At 44.6% G+C, this 20,319-nt stretch overlaps 1 protein-coding gene across 1 annotated transcript in view; it reads right to left on the minus strand.

Moving 5' to 3' along the window:
• LOC116358953 (serine/threonine-protein kinase/endoribonuclease IRE1-like) overlaps positions 1-20,319 on the minus strand; it is a 74,179-nt gene that overhangs the window by 41,327 nt on the left and 12,533 nt on the right. Inside the window, 6 exon segments of the mRNA XM_031811404.1 lie at positions 878-956; positions 2,137-2,338; positions 14,877-14,936; positions 15,262-15,363; positions 16,657-16,779; positions 17,298-17,370. Of these exon segments, the coding sequence (XP_031667264.1) occupies positions 878-956; positions 2,137-2,338; positions 14,877-14,936; positions 15,262-15,363; positions 16,657-16,779; positions 17,298-17,370 (639 nt within the window).

The raw sequence follows: 20,319 nt of genomic DNA on the forward strand, positions 1-20,319 counted from the left end.
GTTGTGTTGACATGCTGATTGGCTGCTGTGTGTTGTGTAGACATGCTGATTGGGCTGCTGTGTGTTGTGTAGACATGCTGATTGGGCTGCTGTGTGTTGTGTAGACATGCTGATTGGCTGCTGTGTGTTGTGTAGACATGCTGATTGGGCTGCTGTGCGTAGACACTGAGTGTAACAAAACATTAGGAACACCTTCCTAACAACCTCGATTCGTAGGTGCTTGGCCTCTACAAGAAAGCGTTCCACAGGGATGCTGGCCCATGTTGACTCCAATGCCTCCCAACAGTTGTGGCAAGTTGGCTGGGTGGCCTTTTGGGTGGTGGACCATTCCTGATACCCAGCGGGGGACATGGCCTTTTGGGTGGTGGACCATTCCTGATACCCAGCGGGGGGACATGGCCTTTGGGTGGTGGACCATTGCTGATACCCAGCAGGGGACATGGCCTTTTGGGTGGTGGACCATTCCTGATACCCAGCAGGGGGCATGGCCTTTTGGGTGGTGGACCATTCCTGATACCCAGCGGGGGACATGGCCTTTTGGGTGGTGGACCATTCCTGATACCCAGCAGGGGGAAACTGAGTGTGTAAAAACCCAGCAGTGAATACTCAAACTGCTGCGCAATATGACCATCCCCTGTTCAAAAGGGACTTTAATCTTCTGTCTTCACCCACTGAATGGCGCGCACACACACACACACACACACAATCCTGCCTCCTCCCCTTCATCTACACTGATCGAAGTGGATTTAACAAGTGACATCAATAAGGGAATCATATCTTTCACTTGGTCAGTGTCATTTTTTTTTAAAAGAGCAGGTGTTCCTAATGTTTTGTCCACTCTTTTTTTTTTTTGCTGTTGATTGACAGCTGTACTGACCACTAGAGAGACTCCGTCGTGAACCAGGGAGGTGGAGGCGTACAGATGAGAATCCAGCTTCCCCACATACAGAGTGGGCCTAAAACACACAAGACAAATGACATAAAGAATGACAGGAAAAATAAGGTTTTAAACACCTTCAATTACATTGTAATGCAACCCATTAAGAAAATGACTGTAAAAACTGTTAAAATCCCCTGTGGTTGATGAGGAATTGAACAAATTGTATGGTTGTAGAGGGATGAGGCAAAAAGAATGGCAAATAAGTCTGGCTGTACAACCGATTGGCAAACGTACTGCAAATTGAGAAATCATGTGACTAAATTGATTAAAAAGAAGAAACTAAACTATGAAACAAAGATAAATTACATAAAGAATTATAATAAAAAGCTTTGGAGAACCTTGAATGGCATTTTGGGGGGAAGAAAGGCTAACAGAACACAGAGCATGTTATTTAATGGAAGCCTCTCCAACATAATCGAGGTAGAATCAGGAATTCCCCAGGGCAGCTGTCTAGGCCCCTTACTGGTAGAATCAGGCATTCCCCAGGGCAGCTGTCAAGGCCCCTTACTGGTAGAATCAGGAATTCCCCAGGGCAGCTGTTTAGGCCCCTTACTTTTTTCAATCTTTACTAACGACATACCACTAGCTTTTGAGTGAAGCCAGTGTGTCTATATATGCGGATGACTCAACACTATACACGTCAGCTACTACATCGACTGAAATGAATGCAACACTTAACAAAGAGCTGCAGTTAGTTTCAGAATGAGTGGCAAGAAATGTTAGTCCTAAATAATTTAAGAACAACTAAAAGCATTGTATTTGGGGCAAATCATTCATGAAACCCTAAAGCTCAACTAAATCTTGTAATAAATAATGTTGAAATTGAGCAAATTGAGGTGATTAAACTACTCTTACACTAGCTAGCTGGCTGGCTGGCTGGCTGGCTGGCTGGCTGGCTGGCTGGCTGGCTGGCTAGAGGTTAGAGAGAGAGGAGCGGAGGGTTAGAGACAGAGAGAGGGGAGAGGAGGGTTAGAGACAGAGAGAGAGGAGAGGAGGGTTAGAGACAGAGAGAGAGGAGAGGAGGGTTAGAGACAGAGAGAGAGGAGAGGAGGGTTAGAGGGTTCTGAGCCAGCCATCTCAGACAGACAGACAGACAAGACAGACAGACAGACAGACAGACAGACAGACAGACAGACAGACAGACAGACAGACAGACAGGGTTAGTGTGTGTGTGTGTGTGTGTGTGTGTCTCTTACACCAGCTGTGTGTGTGTGCTGGCCTGCTCCGTGACAAACTGGTAGCTCCACTTCATGGTGTGTGTGTCGTGGGACGAGAAGGTGAGGTAACGCAGCGTCTCCATGGCAACTGACAGGTGAGGGGCGTGTCTCAGAGAGTCCTGGCTGTACAAATACACCCCCACCACAGGTGACCCATAGTTTTGCATCCACAGGACGTCACCTGGGATAGAGGAGAGGAGGGTTAGCGACAGAGAGAGAGTAGAGGAGGGTTAGAGAGAGAGGAGCGGAGGGTTAGAGACAGAGAGAGGGGAGAGGAGGGTTAGAGACAGAGAGAGAGGAGAGGAGGGTTAGAGACAGAGAGAGAGAGAGGAGGGTTAGAGACAGAGAGAGAGGAGAGGAGGGTTAGAGAGAGAGGAGAGGAGGGTTAGAGACAGAGAGAGGGAGGAGGGTTAGGACAGAGAGAGGGGGAGGAGGGTTAGAGACAGAGAGAGGGGAGAGGAGGGTTAGAGACAGAGAGAGAGGAGAGGAGGGTTAGAGACAGAGAGAGAGAGAGGAGGGTTAGAGACAGAGAGAGAGGAGAGGAGGGTTAGAGAGAGAGGAGAGGAGGGTTAGAGACAGAGAGAGGGAGGAGGGTTAGGACAGAGGAGAGGGGGAGGAGGGTTAGAGACAGAGAGAGAGGAGAGGAGGGTTAGAGACAGAGAGAGAGGAGAGGAGAGGAGGGTTAGAGACAGAGAGAGGGGAGAGGAGAGTTAGAGACATAGAGAGAGGGAGGAGGGTTAGAGACAGAGAGAGAGGAGAGGAGGGTTAGAGACAGAGAGGGAGGAGAGTTAGAGACAGAGAGAGGGGAGAGGAGGGTTAGAGACAGAGAGAGAGGAGAGGAGGGTTAGAGACAGAGAGAGAGAGAGGAGGGTTAGGACAGATAGAGAGGAGAGGAGGGTTAGAGACAGAGAGAGAGAGAGGAGGGTTAGAGACAGAGAGAGAGGAGAGGAGGGTTAGAGACAGAGAGAGAGAGAGGAGGGTTAGAGACAGAGAGAGAGAGAGAGAGAGAGAGAGAGGAGGGTTAGGACAGAGAGAGAGAGAGGAGGGTTAGAGACAGAGAGGAGAGGAGGGTTAGAGACAGAGAGAGAGAGAGGAGGGTTAGAGACAGAGAGAGAGGAGAGGAGGGTTAGAGACAGAGAGAGAGGAGAGGAGGGTTAGAGACAGAGAGAGGGAGGAGGTTTAGAGACAGAGAGAGAGAGAGGAGGGTTAGAGACAGAGAGAGAGAGAGGAGGGTTAGAGACAGAGAGAGAGGAGAGGAGGGTTAGAGACAGAGAGAGAGGAGAGGAGGGTTAGAGACAGAGAGAGAGGAGAGGAGGGTTAGAGACAGAGAGAGAGGAGAGGAGGGTTAGAGACAGAGAGAGGAGAGGAGGGTTAGAGACAGAGAGAGGAGAGGAGGGTTAGAGACAGAGAGAGAGGAGAGGAGGGTAGAGACAGAGAGAGAGGAGAGGCAGGGTTAGAGACAGAGAGAGAGGAGAGGAGGTTAGAGACAGAGAGAGAGGAGAGGAGGTTAGAGACAGAGAGAGAGGATAGGAGGGTTAGAGACAGAGAGAGAGGAGAGGAGGGTTAGAGACAGAGAGAGGAGAGGAGGGTTAGAGACAGAGAGAGCGGAGAGGAGGGTTAGAGACAGAGAGAGGGGAGAGGAGGGTTAGAGACAGAGAGAGAGGAGAGGAGGGTTAGAGACAGAGAGAGAGAGGAGGGTTAGAGACAGAGAGAGAGGAGAGGAGGGTTAGAGACAGAGAGAGAGAGAGGAGGTTAGAGACAGAGAGAGAGGAGAGAGGAGGGTTAGGACAGAGAGAGAGAGAGGAGGGTGTTAGAGACAGAGGAGAGGAGAGGAGGTTAGAGACAGAGAGAGAGAGAGGAGGGTTAGAGACAGAGAGAGAGGAGAGGAGGGTTAGAGACAGAGAGAGAGAGGAGAGGAGGGTTAGAGACAGAGAGAGGGAGGAGGGTTAGAGACAGAGAGAGAGAGAGGAGGGTTAGAGACAGAGAGAGAGAGAGGAGGGTTAGAGACAGAGAGAGAGGAGAGGAGGGTTAGAGGACAGAGAGAGAGGAGAGGAGGGTTAGAGACAGAGAGAGAGGAGAGGAGGGTTAGAGACAGAGAGAGAGGAGAGGAGGGTTAGAGACAGAGAGAGGAGAGGAGGGTTAGAGACAGAGAGAGAGGAGAGGAGGGTTAGAGACAGAGAGAGAGGAGAGGAGAGTTAGAGACAGAGAGAGAGGAGAGAGGGTTAGAGACAGAGAGAGAGGAGAGGAGGGTTAGAGACAGAGAGAGGAGAGGAGGGTTAGAGACAGAGAGAGGAGAGGAGGGTTAGAGACAGAGAGAGGGGAGAGGAGGGTTAGAGACAGAGAGAGAGGAGAGGAGGGTTAGAGACAGAGAGAGAGGAGAGGAGGGTTAGAGACAGAGAGAGAGAGAGGAGGGTTAGAGACAGAGAGGGAGAGGAGGGTTAGAGACAGAGAGAGAGGAGAGGAGAGGAGAGGAGGGTTTAGAGACAGAGAGAGAGGAAGGAGAGGAGAGGAGGGTTAGAGACAGAGAGAGAGGAGAGGAGGGTTAGAGACAGAGAGAGAGGAGAGGAGGGTTAGAGACAGAGAGAGAGGAAGAGGATGGTTAGAGACAGAGAGAGGAGAGGAGGGTTAGAGACAGAGAGAGAGAGAGGAGGGTTAGAGACAGAGAGAGAGAGAGGAGGGTTAGAGACAGAGAGAGAGGAGAGGAGGGTAGAGACAGAGAGAGAGGAGAGGAGGGTTAGAGACAGAGAGAGAGGAGAGGAGGGTTAGAGACAGAGAGAGAGGAGAGGAGGGTTAGAGACAGAGAAGAGAGAGAGGAGGGTTAGAGACAGAGAGAGAGAGAGGAGGGTTAGAGACAGAGAGAGAGAGAGGAGGGTTAGAGACAGAGAGAGAGGAGAGGAGGGTTAGAGACAGAGAGAGAGGAGAGGAGGGTTAGAGACAGAGAGAGAGAGGAGGGTTAGAGACAGAGAGAGAGGAGGTAGGACAGAGAGAGGAGAGAGGGTTAGAGACAGAGAGAGAGAGAGGAGGGTTAGGACAGAGAGAGAGGAGAGGAGGGTTAGAGACAGAGAGAGAGAGAGGAGGGTTAGAGACAGAGAGAGGGGAGAGGAGGGTTAGAGACAGAGAGAGAGGAGAGGAGGGTTAGAGACAGAGAGAGAGGAGAGGAGGGTTAGAGACAGAGAGAGAGAGAGGAGGGTTAGAGGACAGAGAGAGAGGAGAGGAGGGTTAGGACAGAGAGAGGGAGAGGAGGGTTAGAGACAGAGAGAGAGGAGAGGAGAGGAGAGGAGGGTTAGAGACAGAGAGAGAGGAGAGGAGAGGAGGGTTAGAGACAGAGAGAGAGGAGAGGAGAGGAGAGGAGAGGAGAGGAGAGGAGAGGAGAGGAGAGGAGAGGAGAGGAGAGGAGAGGAGAGGAGAGGAGGAGGGTTAGAGACAGAGAGAGAGGAGAGGAGGGTTAGAGACAGAGAGAGAGGAGAGGAGGGTTAGAGACAGAGAGAGAGGAGAGGAGGGTTAGAGACAGAGAGAGGAGAGGAGGGTTAGAGACAGAGAGAGGAGAGGAGGGTTAGAGACAGAGAGAGAGAGAGGAGGGTTAGAGACAGAGAGAGAGGAGAGGAGGGTTAGAGACAGAGAGAGAGGAGAGGAGGGTTAGAGACAGAGAGAGAGGAGGGTTAGAGACAGAGAGAGAGGAGAGGAGGGTTAGAGACAGAGAGAGAGAGAGGAGGGTTAGGACAGAGAGAGAGGAGAGGAGGGTTAGAGACAGAGAGAGAGAGAGGAGGGTTAGAGACAGAGAGAGAGAGAGGAGGGTTAGGACAGAGAGAGAGAGAGGAGGGTTAGAGACAGAGAGAGAGGAGAGGAGAGTTAGAGACAGAGAGAGAGAGAGGAGGGTTAGAGACAGAGAGAGAGGAGAGGAGGGTTAGAGACAGAGAGAGAGGAGAGGAGGGTTAGAGACAGAGAGAGAGAGAGGAGGGTTAGAGACAGAGAGAGAGGAGAGGAGGGTTAGAGACAGAGAGAGAGAGAGGAGGGTTAGAGACAGAGAGAGAGAGAGGAGGGTTAGGACAGAGAGAGAGAGGAGGGTTAGAGACAGAGAGAGAGGAGAGGAGGGTTAGAGACAGAGAGAGAGGAGAGGAGAGGAGAGGAGGGTTAGAGACAGAGAGAGAGGAGAGGAGGGTTTAGAGACAGAGAGAGAGGAGAGGAGGGTTAGAGACAGAGAGAGAGAGAGGAGGGTTAGAGACAGAGAGAGAGAGAGGAGGGTTAGGACAGAGAGAGAGAGAGGAGGGTTAGAGACAGAGAGAGGGAGAGGAGGGTTAGAGACAGAGAGAGAGGAGAGGAGAGGAGAGGAGGGTTAGAGACAGAGAGAGAGGGTTAGAGACAGAGAGAGAGGAGAGGAGGGTTAGAGACAGAGAGAGAGGAGAGGAGGGTTAGAGACAGAGAGAGAGAGAGGAGGGTTAGAGACAGAGAGAGAGGAGAGGAGGGTTAGAGACAGAGAGAGGGAGAGGAGGGTTAGAGACAGAGAGAGAGGAGAGGAGAGGAGAGGAGGGTTAGAGACAGAGAGAGAGGAGAGGAGAGGAGAGGAGGGTTAGAGACAGAGAGAGAGGAGAGGAGGGTTAGAGACAGAGAGAGAGGAGAGGAGGGTTAGAGACAGAGAGAGAGGAGAGGAGGGTTAGAGACAGAGAGAGGAGAGGAGGGTTAGAGACAGAGAGAGAGAGAGGAGGGTTAGAGACACAGAGAGAGAGAGGAGGGTTAGAGACAGAGAGAGAGGAGAGGAGGGTTAGAGACAGAGAGAGAGAGAGGAGGGTTAGAGACAGAGAGAGAGAGAGGAGGGTTAGAGACAGAGAGAGAGGAGAGGAGGGTTAGAGACAGAGAGAGAGGAGAGGAGGGTTAGAGACAGAGAGAGGAGAGGAGGGTTAGAGACAGAGAGAGAGGAGGGTTAGAGACAGAGAGAGAGGAGAGGAGGGTTAGAGACAGAGAGAGAGAGAGGAGGGTTAGGACAGAGAGAGAGAGAGAGGAGGGTTAGAGACAGAGAGAGGGGAGAGGAGGGTTAGAGACAGAGAGAGAGGAGAGGAGGGTTAGAGACAGGAGAGAGGAGGAGGAGGGTTAGAGACAGAGAGAGGAGAGAGGAGGGTTAGAGACAGAGAGAGAGGAGAGGGAGGGTTAGAGACAGAGAGAGGGAGAGGAGGGTTAGAGACAGAGAGAGAGGAGAGGAGAGGAGAGGAGGGTTAGAGGACAGAGAGAGAGGAGAGGAGAGGAGGGTTAGAGACAGAGAGAGAGGAGAGGAGAGGAGAGGAGAGGAGAGGAGAGGAGAGGAGAGAGAGGGAGAGGAGAGGAGAGGAGAGGAGAGGAGAGGAGAGGAGGAGGAGAGGAGAGGAGAGGAGGTTAGAGACAGAGAGAGAGGAGAGGAGGGTTAGAGACAGAGAGAGAGAGAGGAGGGTTAGAGACCAGAGAGAGAGGAGAGGAGGGTTAGAGACAGAGAGAGGAGAGGAGGGTTAGAGACAGAGAGAGGAGAGGAGGGTTAGAGACAGAGAGAGAGAGAGGAGGGTTAGAGACAGAGAGAGAGGAGAGGAGGGTTAGAGACAGAGAGAGAGGAGAGGAGGGTTAGAGACAGAGAGAGAGGAGGGTTAGAGACAGAGAGAGAGGGAGAGGAGGGTTAGAGACAGAGAGAGAGAGAGGAGGGTTAGGACAGAGAGAGAGGAGAGGGTTAGAGAGAGAGAGGAGGGTTAGAGACAGAGAGAGAGAGAGGAGGGTTAGGACAGAGAGAGAGAGAGGAGGGTTAGAGACAGAGAGAGAGAGAGGAGAGTTAGAGACAGAGAGAGAGAGAGGAGGGTTAGAGACAGAGAGAGAGGAGAGGAGAGTTTAGAGACAAGAGAGAGAGGAGAGGAGGGTTAGAGACAGAGAGAGAGGAGAGGAGGGTTAGAGACAGAGAGAGAGGAGAGGAGGGTTAGAGACAGAGAGAGAGAGAGAGAGGAGGGTTAGAGACAGAGAGAGAGGAGAGGAGGGTTAGAGACAGAGAGAGAGAGAGGAGGGTTAGAGACAGAGAGAGAGAGAGAGGGTTAGGACAGAGAGAGAGAGGGGGTTAGAGACAGAGAGAGAGGAGAGGAGGGTTAGAGACAGAGAGAGAGGAGAGGAGAGGAGAGGAGAGGGTTAGAGACAGAGAGAGAGGAGAGGAGGGTTAGAGACAGAGAGAGAGGAGAGGAGGGTTAGAGACAGAGAGAGAGAGAGGAGGGTTAGAGACAGAGAGAGAGAGAGGAAGGGTTAGGGACAGAGAGAGAGAGAGGAGGGTTAGAGACAGAGAGAGGGAGAGGAGGGTTAGAGACAGAGAGAGAGGAGAGGAGAGGAGAGGAGGGTTAGAGACAGAGAGAGAGGGTTAGAGACAGAGAGAGAGGAGAGGAGGGTTAGAGACAGAGAGAGAGGAGAGGAGGGTTAGAGACAGAGAGAGAGAGAGGAGGGTTAGAGAACAGAGAGAGAGGAGAGGAGGTTAGAGACAGAGAGAGGGAGAGGAGGGTTAGAGACAGAGAGAGAGGAGAGGAGAGGAGAGGAGGGTTAGAGACAGAGAGAGAGGAGAGGAGAGGAGAGGAGGGTTAGAGACAGAGAGAGAGGAGAGGAGGGTTAGAGACAGAGAGAGAGGAGAGGAGGGTTAGAGACAGAGAGAGAGGAGAGGAGGGTTAGAGACAGAGAGAGGAGAGGAGGGTTAGAGACAGAGAGAGAGAGAGGAGGGTTAGAGACAGAGAGAGAGAGAGGAGGGTTAGAGACAGAGAGAGAGGAGAGGAGGGTTAGAGACAGAGAGAGAGGAGAGGAGGGTTAGAGACAGAGAGAGAGGAGAGGAGGGTTAGAGGACAGAGAGAGAGGAGAGGAGGGTTAGAGACAGAGAGAGAGGAGAGGAGGGTAGAGACAGAGAGAGAGGAGGGTTAGAGACAGAGAGAGAGGAGAGGAGGGTTAGAGACAGAGAGAGAGAGAGGAGGGTTAGGACAGAGAGAGAGAGAGAGGAGGGTTAGAGACAGAGAGAGGGGGAGAGGAGGGTTAGAGACAGAGAGAGAGGAGAGGAGGGTTAGAGACAGAGAGAGAGGAGAGAGGAGGGTTAGAGACACAGAGAGAGAGAGGAGGGTTAGAGACAGAGAGAGAGGAGAGGAGGGTTAGAGACAGAGAGGAGGAGAGGAGGGTTAGAGACAGAGAGAGAGAGAGGGGAGAGGAGAGGAGGGTTAGAGACAGAGAGAGAGGAGAGGAGAGGAGAGGAGAGGAGAGGAGAGGAGAGGAGAGGAAGAGGAGAGGAGAGGAGAGGAGAGGAGAGGAAGAGGAGAGGAGAGGAGGGAGAGGAGAGGAGAGGAGAGGAGAGGAGAGGAGAGGAGAAGGAGAGGAGGGTTAGAGACAGAGAGAGAGGAGAGGAGGGTTAGAGACAGAGAGAGAGGAGAGGAGGTTAGAGACAGAGAGAGAGGAGAGGAGGGTTAGAGACAGAGAGAGGAGAGGAGGGTTAGAGACAGAGAGAGAGAGAGGAGGGTTAGAGACAGAGAGAGAGAGAGGAGGGTTAGAGACAGAGAGAGAGGAGAGGAGGGTTAGAGACAGAGAGAGAGGAGAGGAGGGTTAGAGACAGAGAGAGAGGAGAGGAGGGTTAGAGACAGAGAGAGAGGAGAGGAGGGTTAGAGACAGAGAGAGAGGAGGGTTAGAGACAGAGAGAGAGGAGAGGAGGGTTAGAGACAGAGAGAGAGAGAGGAGGGTTAGGACAGAGAGAGAGGAGAGGAGGGTAGAGACAGAGAGAGAGAGAGGAGGGTTAGAGACAGAGAGAGAGAGAGGAGGGTTAGGACAGAGAGAGAGAGAGAGAGGAGGGTAGAGACAGAGAGAGAGGAGAGGAGAGTTAGAGACAAGAGAGAGAGAGAGGAGGGTTAGAGACAGAGAGAGAGGAGAGGAGGGTTTAGAGACAGAGAGAGAGAGGAGGAGGGTTAGAGACAGAGAGAGAGGAGAGGAGGGTTAGAGACAGAGAGAGAGAGAGGAGGGTTAGAGACAGAGAGGAGAGAGAGAGGAGGGTTAGGACAGAGAGAGAGAGGGGAGGGTTAGAGACAGAGAGAGAGGAGAGGAGGGTTAGAGACAGAGAGAGAGGAGAGGAGAGGAGAGGAGGTTAGAGACAGAGAGAGAGGAGAGGAGGGTTAGAGACAGAGAGAGAGGAGAGGAGGGTTAGAGACAGAGAGAGAGAGGAGGGTTAGAGAACAGAGAGAGAGAGAGGAGGGTTAGGACAGAGAGAGAGAGAGGAGGTTAGGACAGAGAGAGGGGAGGAGGGTTTAGAGACAGAAGAGAGAGTGGAGGGTTAAGACAGAGAGAGAGGAGAGGAGGGTTAGAGACAGAGTAGAGGGAGAGGAGGGTTAGAGACAGAGAGAGAGGAGAGGAGAGGAGAGAGGGTTAGAGAAGAGAGAGAGGGTTAGAGACCGCGAGAGATGGTGGATGAGAGGAGGGTAGAGACAGAGAGAGAGTAGAGGAGTTAGGACAGAGAGAGAGGAGAGGAGGGGTTAGAGACAGAGAGAGGGCGCGGGTAGAGGAGGGTTAGAGACAGAGAGAGAGGAGAGGAGAGGAGAGGAGAGGGGTAGAGACAGAGAGAGAGGAGAGGAGAGGATGGTTAGAGGACAGAGAGAGAGGAGCGGAGGGTTTAGAGACAGAGAGAGAGGAGAGGAGGGTTAGAGACAGAGAGAGAGGAGAGGAGGGTTAGAGACAGAGAGAGAGGAGAGGGGGTTAGAGACAGAGAGAGGAGAGGAGGGTTAGAGACAGAGAGAGAGAGGAGGCGGTTAGAGACAGAGAGAGAGAGAGAGGAGGGTTAGAGACAGAGAGAGAGGAGAGGAGGGTTAGAGACAGAGAGAGAGGAGAGGAGGGTTTAGAGACGAGAGAGAGGAGAGGAGAGTTAGAGACAGCGAGAGAGAGAGGAGGTGTTAGAGACGAGAGAGAGGAGAGGAGGGTTAGAGACAGAGAGAGAGAGAGAGGAGGGTTAGAGACAGAGAGAGAGGAGAGGAGGGTTAGAGACAGAGAGAGAGAGAGGAGGGTTAGAGACAGAGAGAGAGAGAGGAGGGTTAGGACAGAGAGACGAGAGGAGGGTGTAGAGACAGAGAGAGAGGAGAGGAGGGTTAGAGACAAGAAGGAGAGAGGAGAGGAGAGGAGAGGAGGGTTTTAGAGACAGAGAGAAGAGAGAGAGGGAGGGGTTAGAGACAGAGAGAGAGGAGAGGATTGTAATGTAACAGGCCTGTCAGGTGTTTATTGTTGCAGGCCTGTCAGGTGTTTATTGTAACAGGTGTTTATTGTAACAGGTCTGTCAGGTGTTTATTGTAACAGGCCTGTCAGGTGTTTATTGTAGCAGGCCTGTCAGGTGTTTATTGTAACAGGCCTGTCAGGGTTTATTGTTGCAGGCCTGTCAGGTGTTTATTGTAACAGGTGTTATTGTAGCAGGCCTGTCAGGTGTTTATTGTAACAGGTGTTTATTGTAACAGGCCTGTTAGGTGTTTATTGTAACAGGCCTGTCAGGTGTTTATTGTAGCAGGCCTGTCAGGTGTTTATTGTAACAGGCCTGTCAGGTGTTTATTGTAGCAGGCCTGTTAGGTGTTTATTGTAACAGGTGTATTGTATTGTAACAGGCCTGTCAGGTGTTTATTGTAGCAGGCCTGTCAGGTGTTTAATTGTAACAGGCCTGTTAGGTGTTTATTGTAACAGGTGTTTATTGTAACAGGCCTGTCAGGTGTTTATTGTAACAGGCCTGTCAGGTGTTTATTTGTAACAGGTGTTTATTGTAACAGGCCTGTCAGGTGTTATTGTAACAGGCCTGTCAGGTGTTTATTGTAACAGGCCTGTCAGGTGTTATTGTAACAGGTCTGTCAGGTTGTTTATTGTAACAGGCCTGTCAGGTGTTTATTGTAACAGGCCTGTCAGGTGTTTATTGTAACAGGCCTGTCAGGCGTTTATTGGTAACAGGCCTGTCAGGTGTTTATTGTAACAGGTCTGTCAGGTGTTTATTGTAACAGGCCTGTCAGGTGTTTATTGTTGCAGGCCTGTCAGGTGTTTATTGTAACAGGCCTGTCAGGTGTTTATTGTTGCAGGCCTGTCAGGTGTTTATTGTTGCAGGCCTGTCAGGTGTTTATTGTAACAGGTGTTTATTGTAACAGGCCTGTCAGGTGTTTATTGTAACAGGTGTTTATTGTAGCAGGTCTGTCAGGTGTTTATTGTAACAAGTGTTTATTGTAGCAGGCCTGTCAGGTGTTTAATGTAACAGGCCTGTCAGGTGTTTATTGTAACAGGCCTGTCAGGTGTTTATTGTAGCAGGCCTGTCAGGTGTTTATTGTAACAGGTGTTTATTGTAGCAGGCCTGTCAGGTGTTTATTGTAACAGGCCTGTCAGGTGTTTATTGTAACAGGTGTTTATTGTAGCACGTCTGTCAGGTGTTTATTGTAACAGGTGTTTATTGTAACAGGCCTGTCAGGTGTTTATTGTTGCAGGCCTGTCAGGTTGTTTATTGTAACAGGCCTGTCAGGTGTTTATTGTAACAGGTGTTTATTGTAACAGGCCTGTCAGGTGTTTATTGTAACAGGCCTGTCAGGTGTTTATTGTAACAGGTGTTTATTGTAGCAGGCCTGTCAGGTGTTTATTGTAACAGGTCTGTCAGGTGTTTATTGTAACAGGTGTTATTGTAGCAGGCCTGTCAGGTGTTTATTGTTGGAGGCCTGTCAGGTGTTATTGTAACAGGTGTTTATTGTAACAGGCCTGCAATGTTTACTGTAACAGGTCTGTCAGGTGTTTATTTGTAACAGGTGTTTATTGTAACAGGCCTGTCAGGTGTTTATTGTAACAAGGTGTTTATTGTAACAGGCCTGTCAGGTGTTTATTGTAACAGGCCTGTCAGGTGTTTATTGTAACAGGTGTTTATTGTAACAGGCCTGTCAGGTGTTTATTGTAACAGGTGTTTATTGTAACAGGTGTTTATTGTAGCAGGTGTTTATGGTAACAGGCCTGTCAGGTGTTTATTGTAACAGGTGTTTATTGTAACAGGCCTGTCAGGTGTTTATTGTAACAGGTGTTTATTGTAACAGGTGTTTATTGTAGCAGGTGTTTATGGTAACAGGCCTGTCAGGTGTTTATTGTAGCAGGCCTGTCAGGTGTTTATTGTTAACAGGCCTGTCAGGTGTTTATTGTAACAGGTGTTTATTGTAACAGGCCTGTCAGGTGTTTATTGTAACAGGTGTTTATTGTAACAGGCCTGTCAGGTGTTTATTGTAACAGGTGTTTATTGTAACAGGCCTGTCAGGTGTTTATTGTAACAGGTGTTTATTGTAACAGGTGTTATTGTAACAGGCCTGTCAGGTGTTTATTGTAACAGGTGTTTATGGTAACAGGCCTGTCAGGTGTTTATTGTAAACAGGCCTGTCAGGTGTTTATTGTAACAGGTGTTTATTGTAACAGGTGTTTATTGTAACAGGCCTGTCAGGTGTTTATTGTAACAGGTGTTTATGGTAACAGGCCTGTCAGGTGTTTATTGTAACAGGCCTGTCAGGTGTTTATTGTAGCAGGCCTGTCAGGTGTTTATTGTAACAGGTGTTTATTGTAACAGGCCTGTCAGGTGTTTATTGTAACAGGTGTTTATTGTAACAGGCCTGTCAGGTGTTTATTGTAACAGGTGTTTATTGTAACAGGCCTGTCAGGTATTTATTGTAACAGGCCTGTCAGGTGTTTATTGTAACAGGCCTGTCAGGTGTTTATTGTAACAGGTGTTTATTGTAACAGGTGTTTATTGTAACAGGCCTGTCAGGTGTTTATTGTAACAGGTGTTTATTGTAACAGGTGTTTATTGTAACAGGCCTGTCAGGTGTTTATTGTAACAGGTGTTTATTGTAACAGGTGTTTATTGTAACAGGCCTGTCAGGTATTTATTGTAACAGGCCTGTCAGGTGTTTATTGTAACAGGCCTGTCAGGTGTTTATTGTAACAGGTGTTTATTGTAACAGATGTTTATTGTAACAGGTGTTTATTGTAACAGGTGTTTATTGTAACAGGTGTTTATTGTAACAGGTGTTTATTGTAGCAGGTGTTTATGGTAACAGGCCTGTCAGGTGTTTATTGTAGCAGGCCTGTCAGGTGTTTATTGTAACAGGCCTGTCAGGTGTTTATTGTAACAGGTGTTTATTGTAACAGATGTTTATTGTAACAGGTGTTTATTGTAACAGGTGTTTATTGTAACAGGCCTGTCAGGTGTTTATTGTAACAGGCCTGTCAGGTGTTTATTGTAACAGGTGTTTATTGTAGCAGGCCTGTCAGGTGTTTATTGTAACAGGTGTTTATTGTAACAGGCCTGTCAGGTGTTTATTGTAACAGGTGTTTATTGTAACAGGTGTTTATTGTAACAGGCCTGTCAGGTGTTTATTGTAACAGGTGTTTATTGTAACAGATGTTTATTGTAACAGGCCAGTCAGGTGTTTATTGTAACAGGCCTGTCAGGTGTTTATTGTAACAGGCCTGTCAGGTGTTTATTGTAACAGGCCAGTCAGGTGTTTATTGTAACAGGCCTGTCAGGTGTTTATTGTAACAGGTGTTTATTGTAACAGGTGTTTATTGTAACAGATGTTTATTGTAACAGGTGTTTATTGTAACAGGTGTTTATTGTAACAGGTGTTTATTGTAACAGGTGTTTATTGTAACAGGCCTGTCAGGTGTTTATTGTAACAGGTGTTTATTGTAACAGGTGTTTATTGTAACAGGCCTGTCAGGTGTTAACATACCTGACTCTCTGTCTACGGTCACCACCAACCCATCACCACTGGAGACCAGATGGGCCATCTCTGGAGAAACAACTGCATTATCATACTGTGCAGAACTAGATAAGTACATCATAGTATAATGGTGTATCTACTGTAGTACATTATAGTATAATTGTGTACCTACTGTAGTACATTATAGTATAATTGTGTACCTACTGTAGTACAACAGTAATAATTGTGTACCTCTGTAGTACATTATATTATCATTGTGTACCTACTGTACTACATTATATTATCATTGTGTACCTACTGTAGTACATTATATTATCATTGTGTACCTACTGTAGTAGATTATATTATCATTGTGTACCTACTGTAGTACATTATATTATCATTGTGTACGTACTGTAGTCGTGTTTCTCATCGTACGGCGGGGCAGAGTAGTCGTTGTATGTTGCGTTCCACCTCAGCTCCTGTGTCTTCGTATCATACATCGTTATCATGTACTCTGGAATAGGATAGAGTATAGTACTGTAAAGTAGAGTAGAGCTGAGGACAGTAGGGTACAGTAGAACTGAGTAGAGTAGAACTAGTTGAATAGAGTAGAGTAGAACTGAGTAGAGCTGAGTGGAGTAGAGCTGAGTAGAGTAGAACTGAGTAGAGCTGAGTAGAGTAGAACTGAATAGAGTAGGGTACAGTAGAACTGAGTAGAGTAGAACTGAGTAGAATTGAGTAGAGTAGAACAGAGTAGAGTAGAACTGAGTAGAATTGAGTAGAGTAGAACAGAGTAGAGTAGAACAGAGTAGAGTAGAACAGAGTAGAGTAGAACAGAGTAGAGTAGAACTGAGTAGAGTAGAACAAAGTAGAGAAGAACAGAGTAGAGTAGAACTGAGTAGAACTGAGTAGAACTGAGTAGAGTAGAACAAAGTAGAGAAGAACTGAGTAGATTAGGGTACAGTAGAACTGAGTAGAACAGAGTAGAGTAGAACTGAGTAGAGTAGAACTGAGTAGAGTAGAACAGAGTAGAGTAGAACAGAGTAGAGTAGAACTGAGTAGAGTAGAACAGAGTAGAGTAGAACAGAGTAGAACAGAGTAGAGTAGAACTGAGTAGAATTGAGTAGAGTAGAACTGAGTAGAGTAGAACAGAGTAGAGTAGAACAGAGTAGAGTAGAGTAGAACAGAGTAGAGTAGAACAGAGTAGAGTAGAACAGAGTAGAGTAGAACAGAGTAGAGAAGAACAGAGTAGAACAGAGTAGAACTGAGTAGAGTAGAACTGAGTAGAGTAGAACAGAGTAGAACAGAGTAGAACTGAGTAGAGTAGAACTGAGTAGAACTGAGTAGAGTAGAACTGAGTAGAACTGAGTAGAGTAGAACTGAGTAGAATTGAGTAGAGTAGAACTGAGTAGAGTAGAACAGAGTAGAGTAGAACAGAGTAGAGTAGAACAGAGTAGAGTAGAGTAGAACAGAGTAGAGTAGAACAGAGTAGAGTAGACAGAGTAGAGAAGAACAGAGTAGAACTGAGTAGAACTGAGTAGAGTAGAACTGAGTAGAGTAGAACTGAGTAGAATTGACTAGTTACCTGTCTGTCCTATGGTGTGTTGGGACTGATGGAAGTCAGAATACAGTAATATTGACTAGGTACCTGTCTGTCCTATGGTGTGTTGTAGTCAGAATACCGTAGTCTTGACTAGGTACCTGTCTGTCCTATGGTGTGTTGTAGTCAGAATACAGTAGTATTGACTAGGTACCTGTCTGTCCTATGGTGTGTTGTAGTCAGAATACAGTAGTATTGACTAGGTACCTGTTCTTCCTATGTATAGCAGTGGTGCATTGGGGCAAATGGAGTCAGATGATGATGTGGAGAGGCTGGTCTGTTTCTCTCCTGTCTGGGGGTCCACCACGAACCATACATCCTGCTTCTTACCTAAACAGGTACACACACACACACACACACAGGTACACACACAGGTACACACACACACACACACACACACACACACATTAACAATGATGTGACAGCCTCAAGACATTACTGATGTCCTGACAGCACATTAATGATGCCCTGACAACAAGGTACTGATGTCCTGACAACAAGGTACTGATGTCCTGACAACACATTACTGATGTCCTGACAACAAAGTACTGATGTCCTGACAACAAAGTACTGATGTCCTGACAACAAAGTACTGATGTCCTGACAACACATTACTGATGTCCTGACAACAAGGTACTGATGTCCTGACAACAAGGTACTGATGTCCTGACAACAAGGTACTGATGTCCTGACAACACATTACTGATGTCCTGACAACAAGGTACTGATGTCCTGACAACAAGGTACAGATGTCCTGACAACAAGGTACTGATGTCCTGACAACAAGGTACTGATTTCCTGACAACAGGGTACTGATTTCCTGACAACAGGGTACCAATGTCTCTCACCAGTGTAAAGGACTCCATCAGAACTCCTACAGGGAGCAGACTGGACCAGCTCTGGGATGGTGAAGGGCAGTTTCTGGAGACATATAGACAATACTATATTATACAGTATACTATTACTATATATATTAAAATACTATATTATACAGTATATTATTATTATATATGTATTAAAATACTATATTATACAGTATACTATTCCTATATATATTAAAATACTATATTATACAGTATATTATTATTATATATGTATTAAAATACTATATTATACAGTATACTATTACTATATATATTAAAATACTATATTATACAGTATACTATTACTATATATATTAAAATACTATATTATACAGTATATTATTACTATATATATTAAAATACTATATTATACAGTATATTATTATTATATATGTATTAAAATACTATATTATACAGTATATTATTACTATATATATTAAAATACTATATTATACAGTATATTATTATTATATATGTATTAAAATACTATATTATACAGTATACTATTACTATATATATTAAAATACTATATTATACAGTATATTATTATTATATATGTATTAAAATACTATATTATACAGTATACTATTACTATATATATTAAAATACTATATTATACAGTATACTATTACTATATATATTAAAATACTATATTATACAGTATATTATTACTATATATATTAAAATACTATATTATACAGTATATTATTATTATATATGTATTAAAATACTATATTATACAGTATATTATTACTATATATATTAAAATACTATATTATACAGTATATTATTATTATATATGTATTAAAATACTATATTATACAGTATACTATTACTATATATATTAAAATACTATATTATACAGTATACTATTACTATATATATTAAAATACTATATTATACAGTATATTATTATTATATATGTATTAAAATACTATATTATACAGTATACTATTACTATATATATTAAAATACTATATTATACAGTATACTATTACTATATATATTAAAATACTATATTATACAGTATATTATTATTATATATGTATAAATACTATATTATACAGTATATTATTACTATATATATTAAAATACTATATTATACAGTATATTATTATTATATATGTATTAAAATACTATATTATACAGTATATTATTATTATATATGTATTAAAATACTATATTATACAGTATACTATTACTATATATATTAAAATACTATATTATACAGTATACTATTACTATATATATTAAAATACTATATTATACAGTATACTATTACTATATATATTAAAATACTATATTATACAGTATATTATTACTATATATGTATTAAAATACTATATTATACAGTATATTATTACTATATATGTATTAAAATACTATATTATACAGTATACTATTACTATATATATTAAAATACTATATTATACAGTATATTATACTATTATTATATATGTATTAAAATACTATATTATACAGTATATTATTACTATATATGTATTAAAATACTATATTATACAGTATATTATTACTATATATATTAAAATACTATATTATACAGTATATTATTATTATATATGTATTAAAATACTATATTATACAGTATATTATACTATTATTATATATGTATTAAAATACTATATTATACAGTATATTATTACTATATATGTATTAAAATACTATATTATACAGTATATTATTACTATATATATTAAAATACTATATTATACAGTATATTATTATTATATATGTATTAAAATACTATATTATACAGTATATTATTACTATATATATTAAAATACTATATTATACAGTATATTATTATTATATATGTATTAAAATACTATATTATACAGTATATTATTACTATATATATTAAAATACTATATTATACAGTATACTATTACTATATATATTAAAATACTATATTATACAGTATATTATTACTATATATATTAAAATACTATATTATACAGTATATTATTACTATATATATTAAATACTATATTATACAGTATATTATTACTATATATATTAAAATACTATATTATACAGTATACTATTACTATATATATTAAAATACTATATTATACAGTATACTATTACTATATATATTAAAATACTATATTATACAGTATATTATTACTATATATGTATTAAAATACTATATTATACAGTATATTATTACTATATATATTAAAATACTATATTATACAGTATATTATACTATTATTATATATGTATTAAATGCTCTTTCTCGCTCTGACCGTCCGTCTCTTCTCTCGGACCGTCCGTTCTCGCTCTGACCGTCCGTCTCTCTTTCTCGCTCTGACCGTCCGTCTCTCTTTCTCGCTCTGACCGTCCGTCTCTCTTTCTCGCTCTGACCGTCTCTCTTTCTCGCTCTGACCGTCTCTCTTTCTCGCTCTGACCGTCTCTCTTTCTCGCTCTGACCGTCTCTCTTTCTCGCTCTGACCGTCCGTCTCGCTCTCTCGCTCTGACCGTCTCTCTTTCTCGCTCTGACCGTCCGTCTCTCTTTCTCGCTCTGACCGTCTCTCTTTCTCGCTCTGACCGTCCGTCTCTCTTTCTCGCTCTGACCGTCTCTCTTTCTCGCTCTGACCGTCCGTCTCTCTTTCTCGCTCTGACCGTCTCTCTTTCTCGCTCTGACCGTCTCTCTTTCTCGCTCTGACCGTCTCTCTTTCTCGCTCTGACCGTCTCTCTTTCTCGCTCTGACCGTCTCTCTTTCTCGCTCTGACCGTCTCTCTTTCTCGCTCTGACCGTCCGTCTCGCTCTCTCGCTCTGACCGTCTCTCTTTCTCGCTCTGACCGTCCGTCTCTCTTTCTCGCTCTGACCGTCTCTCTTTCTCGCTCTGACCGTCCGTCTCTCTTTCTCGCTCTGACCGTCTCTCTTTCTCGCTCTGACCGTCCGTCTCTCTTTCTCGCTCTGACCGTCTCTCTTTCTCGCTCTGACCGTCCGTCTCTCTTTCTCGCTCTCTCGCTCTGACCGT

This window comes from Oncorhynchus kisutch, unplaced genomic scaffold (assembly GCF_002021735.2).
Source record: "Oncorhynchus kisutch isolate 150728-3 unplaced genomic scaffold, Okis_V2 Okis01b-Okis20b_hom, whole genome shotgun sequence".
Classification (NCBI taxonomy): domain Eukaryota; kingdom Metazoa; phylum Chordata; class Actinopteri; order Salmoniformes; family Salmonidae; genus Oncorhynchus; species Oncorhynchus kisutch.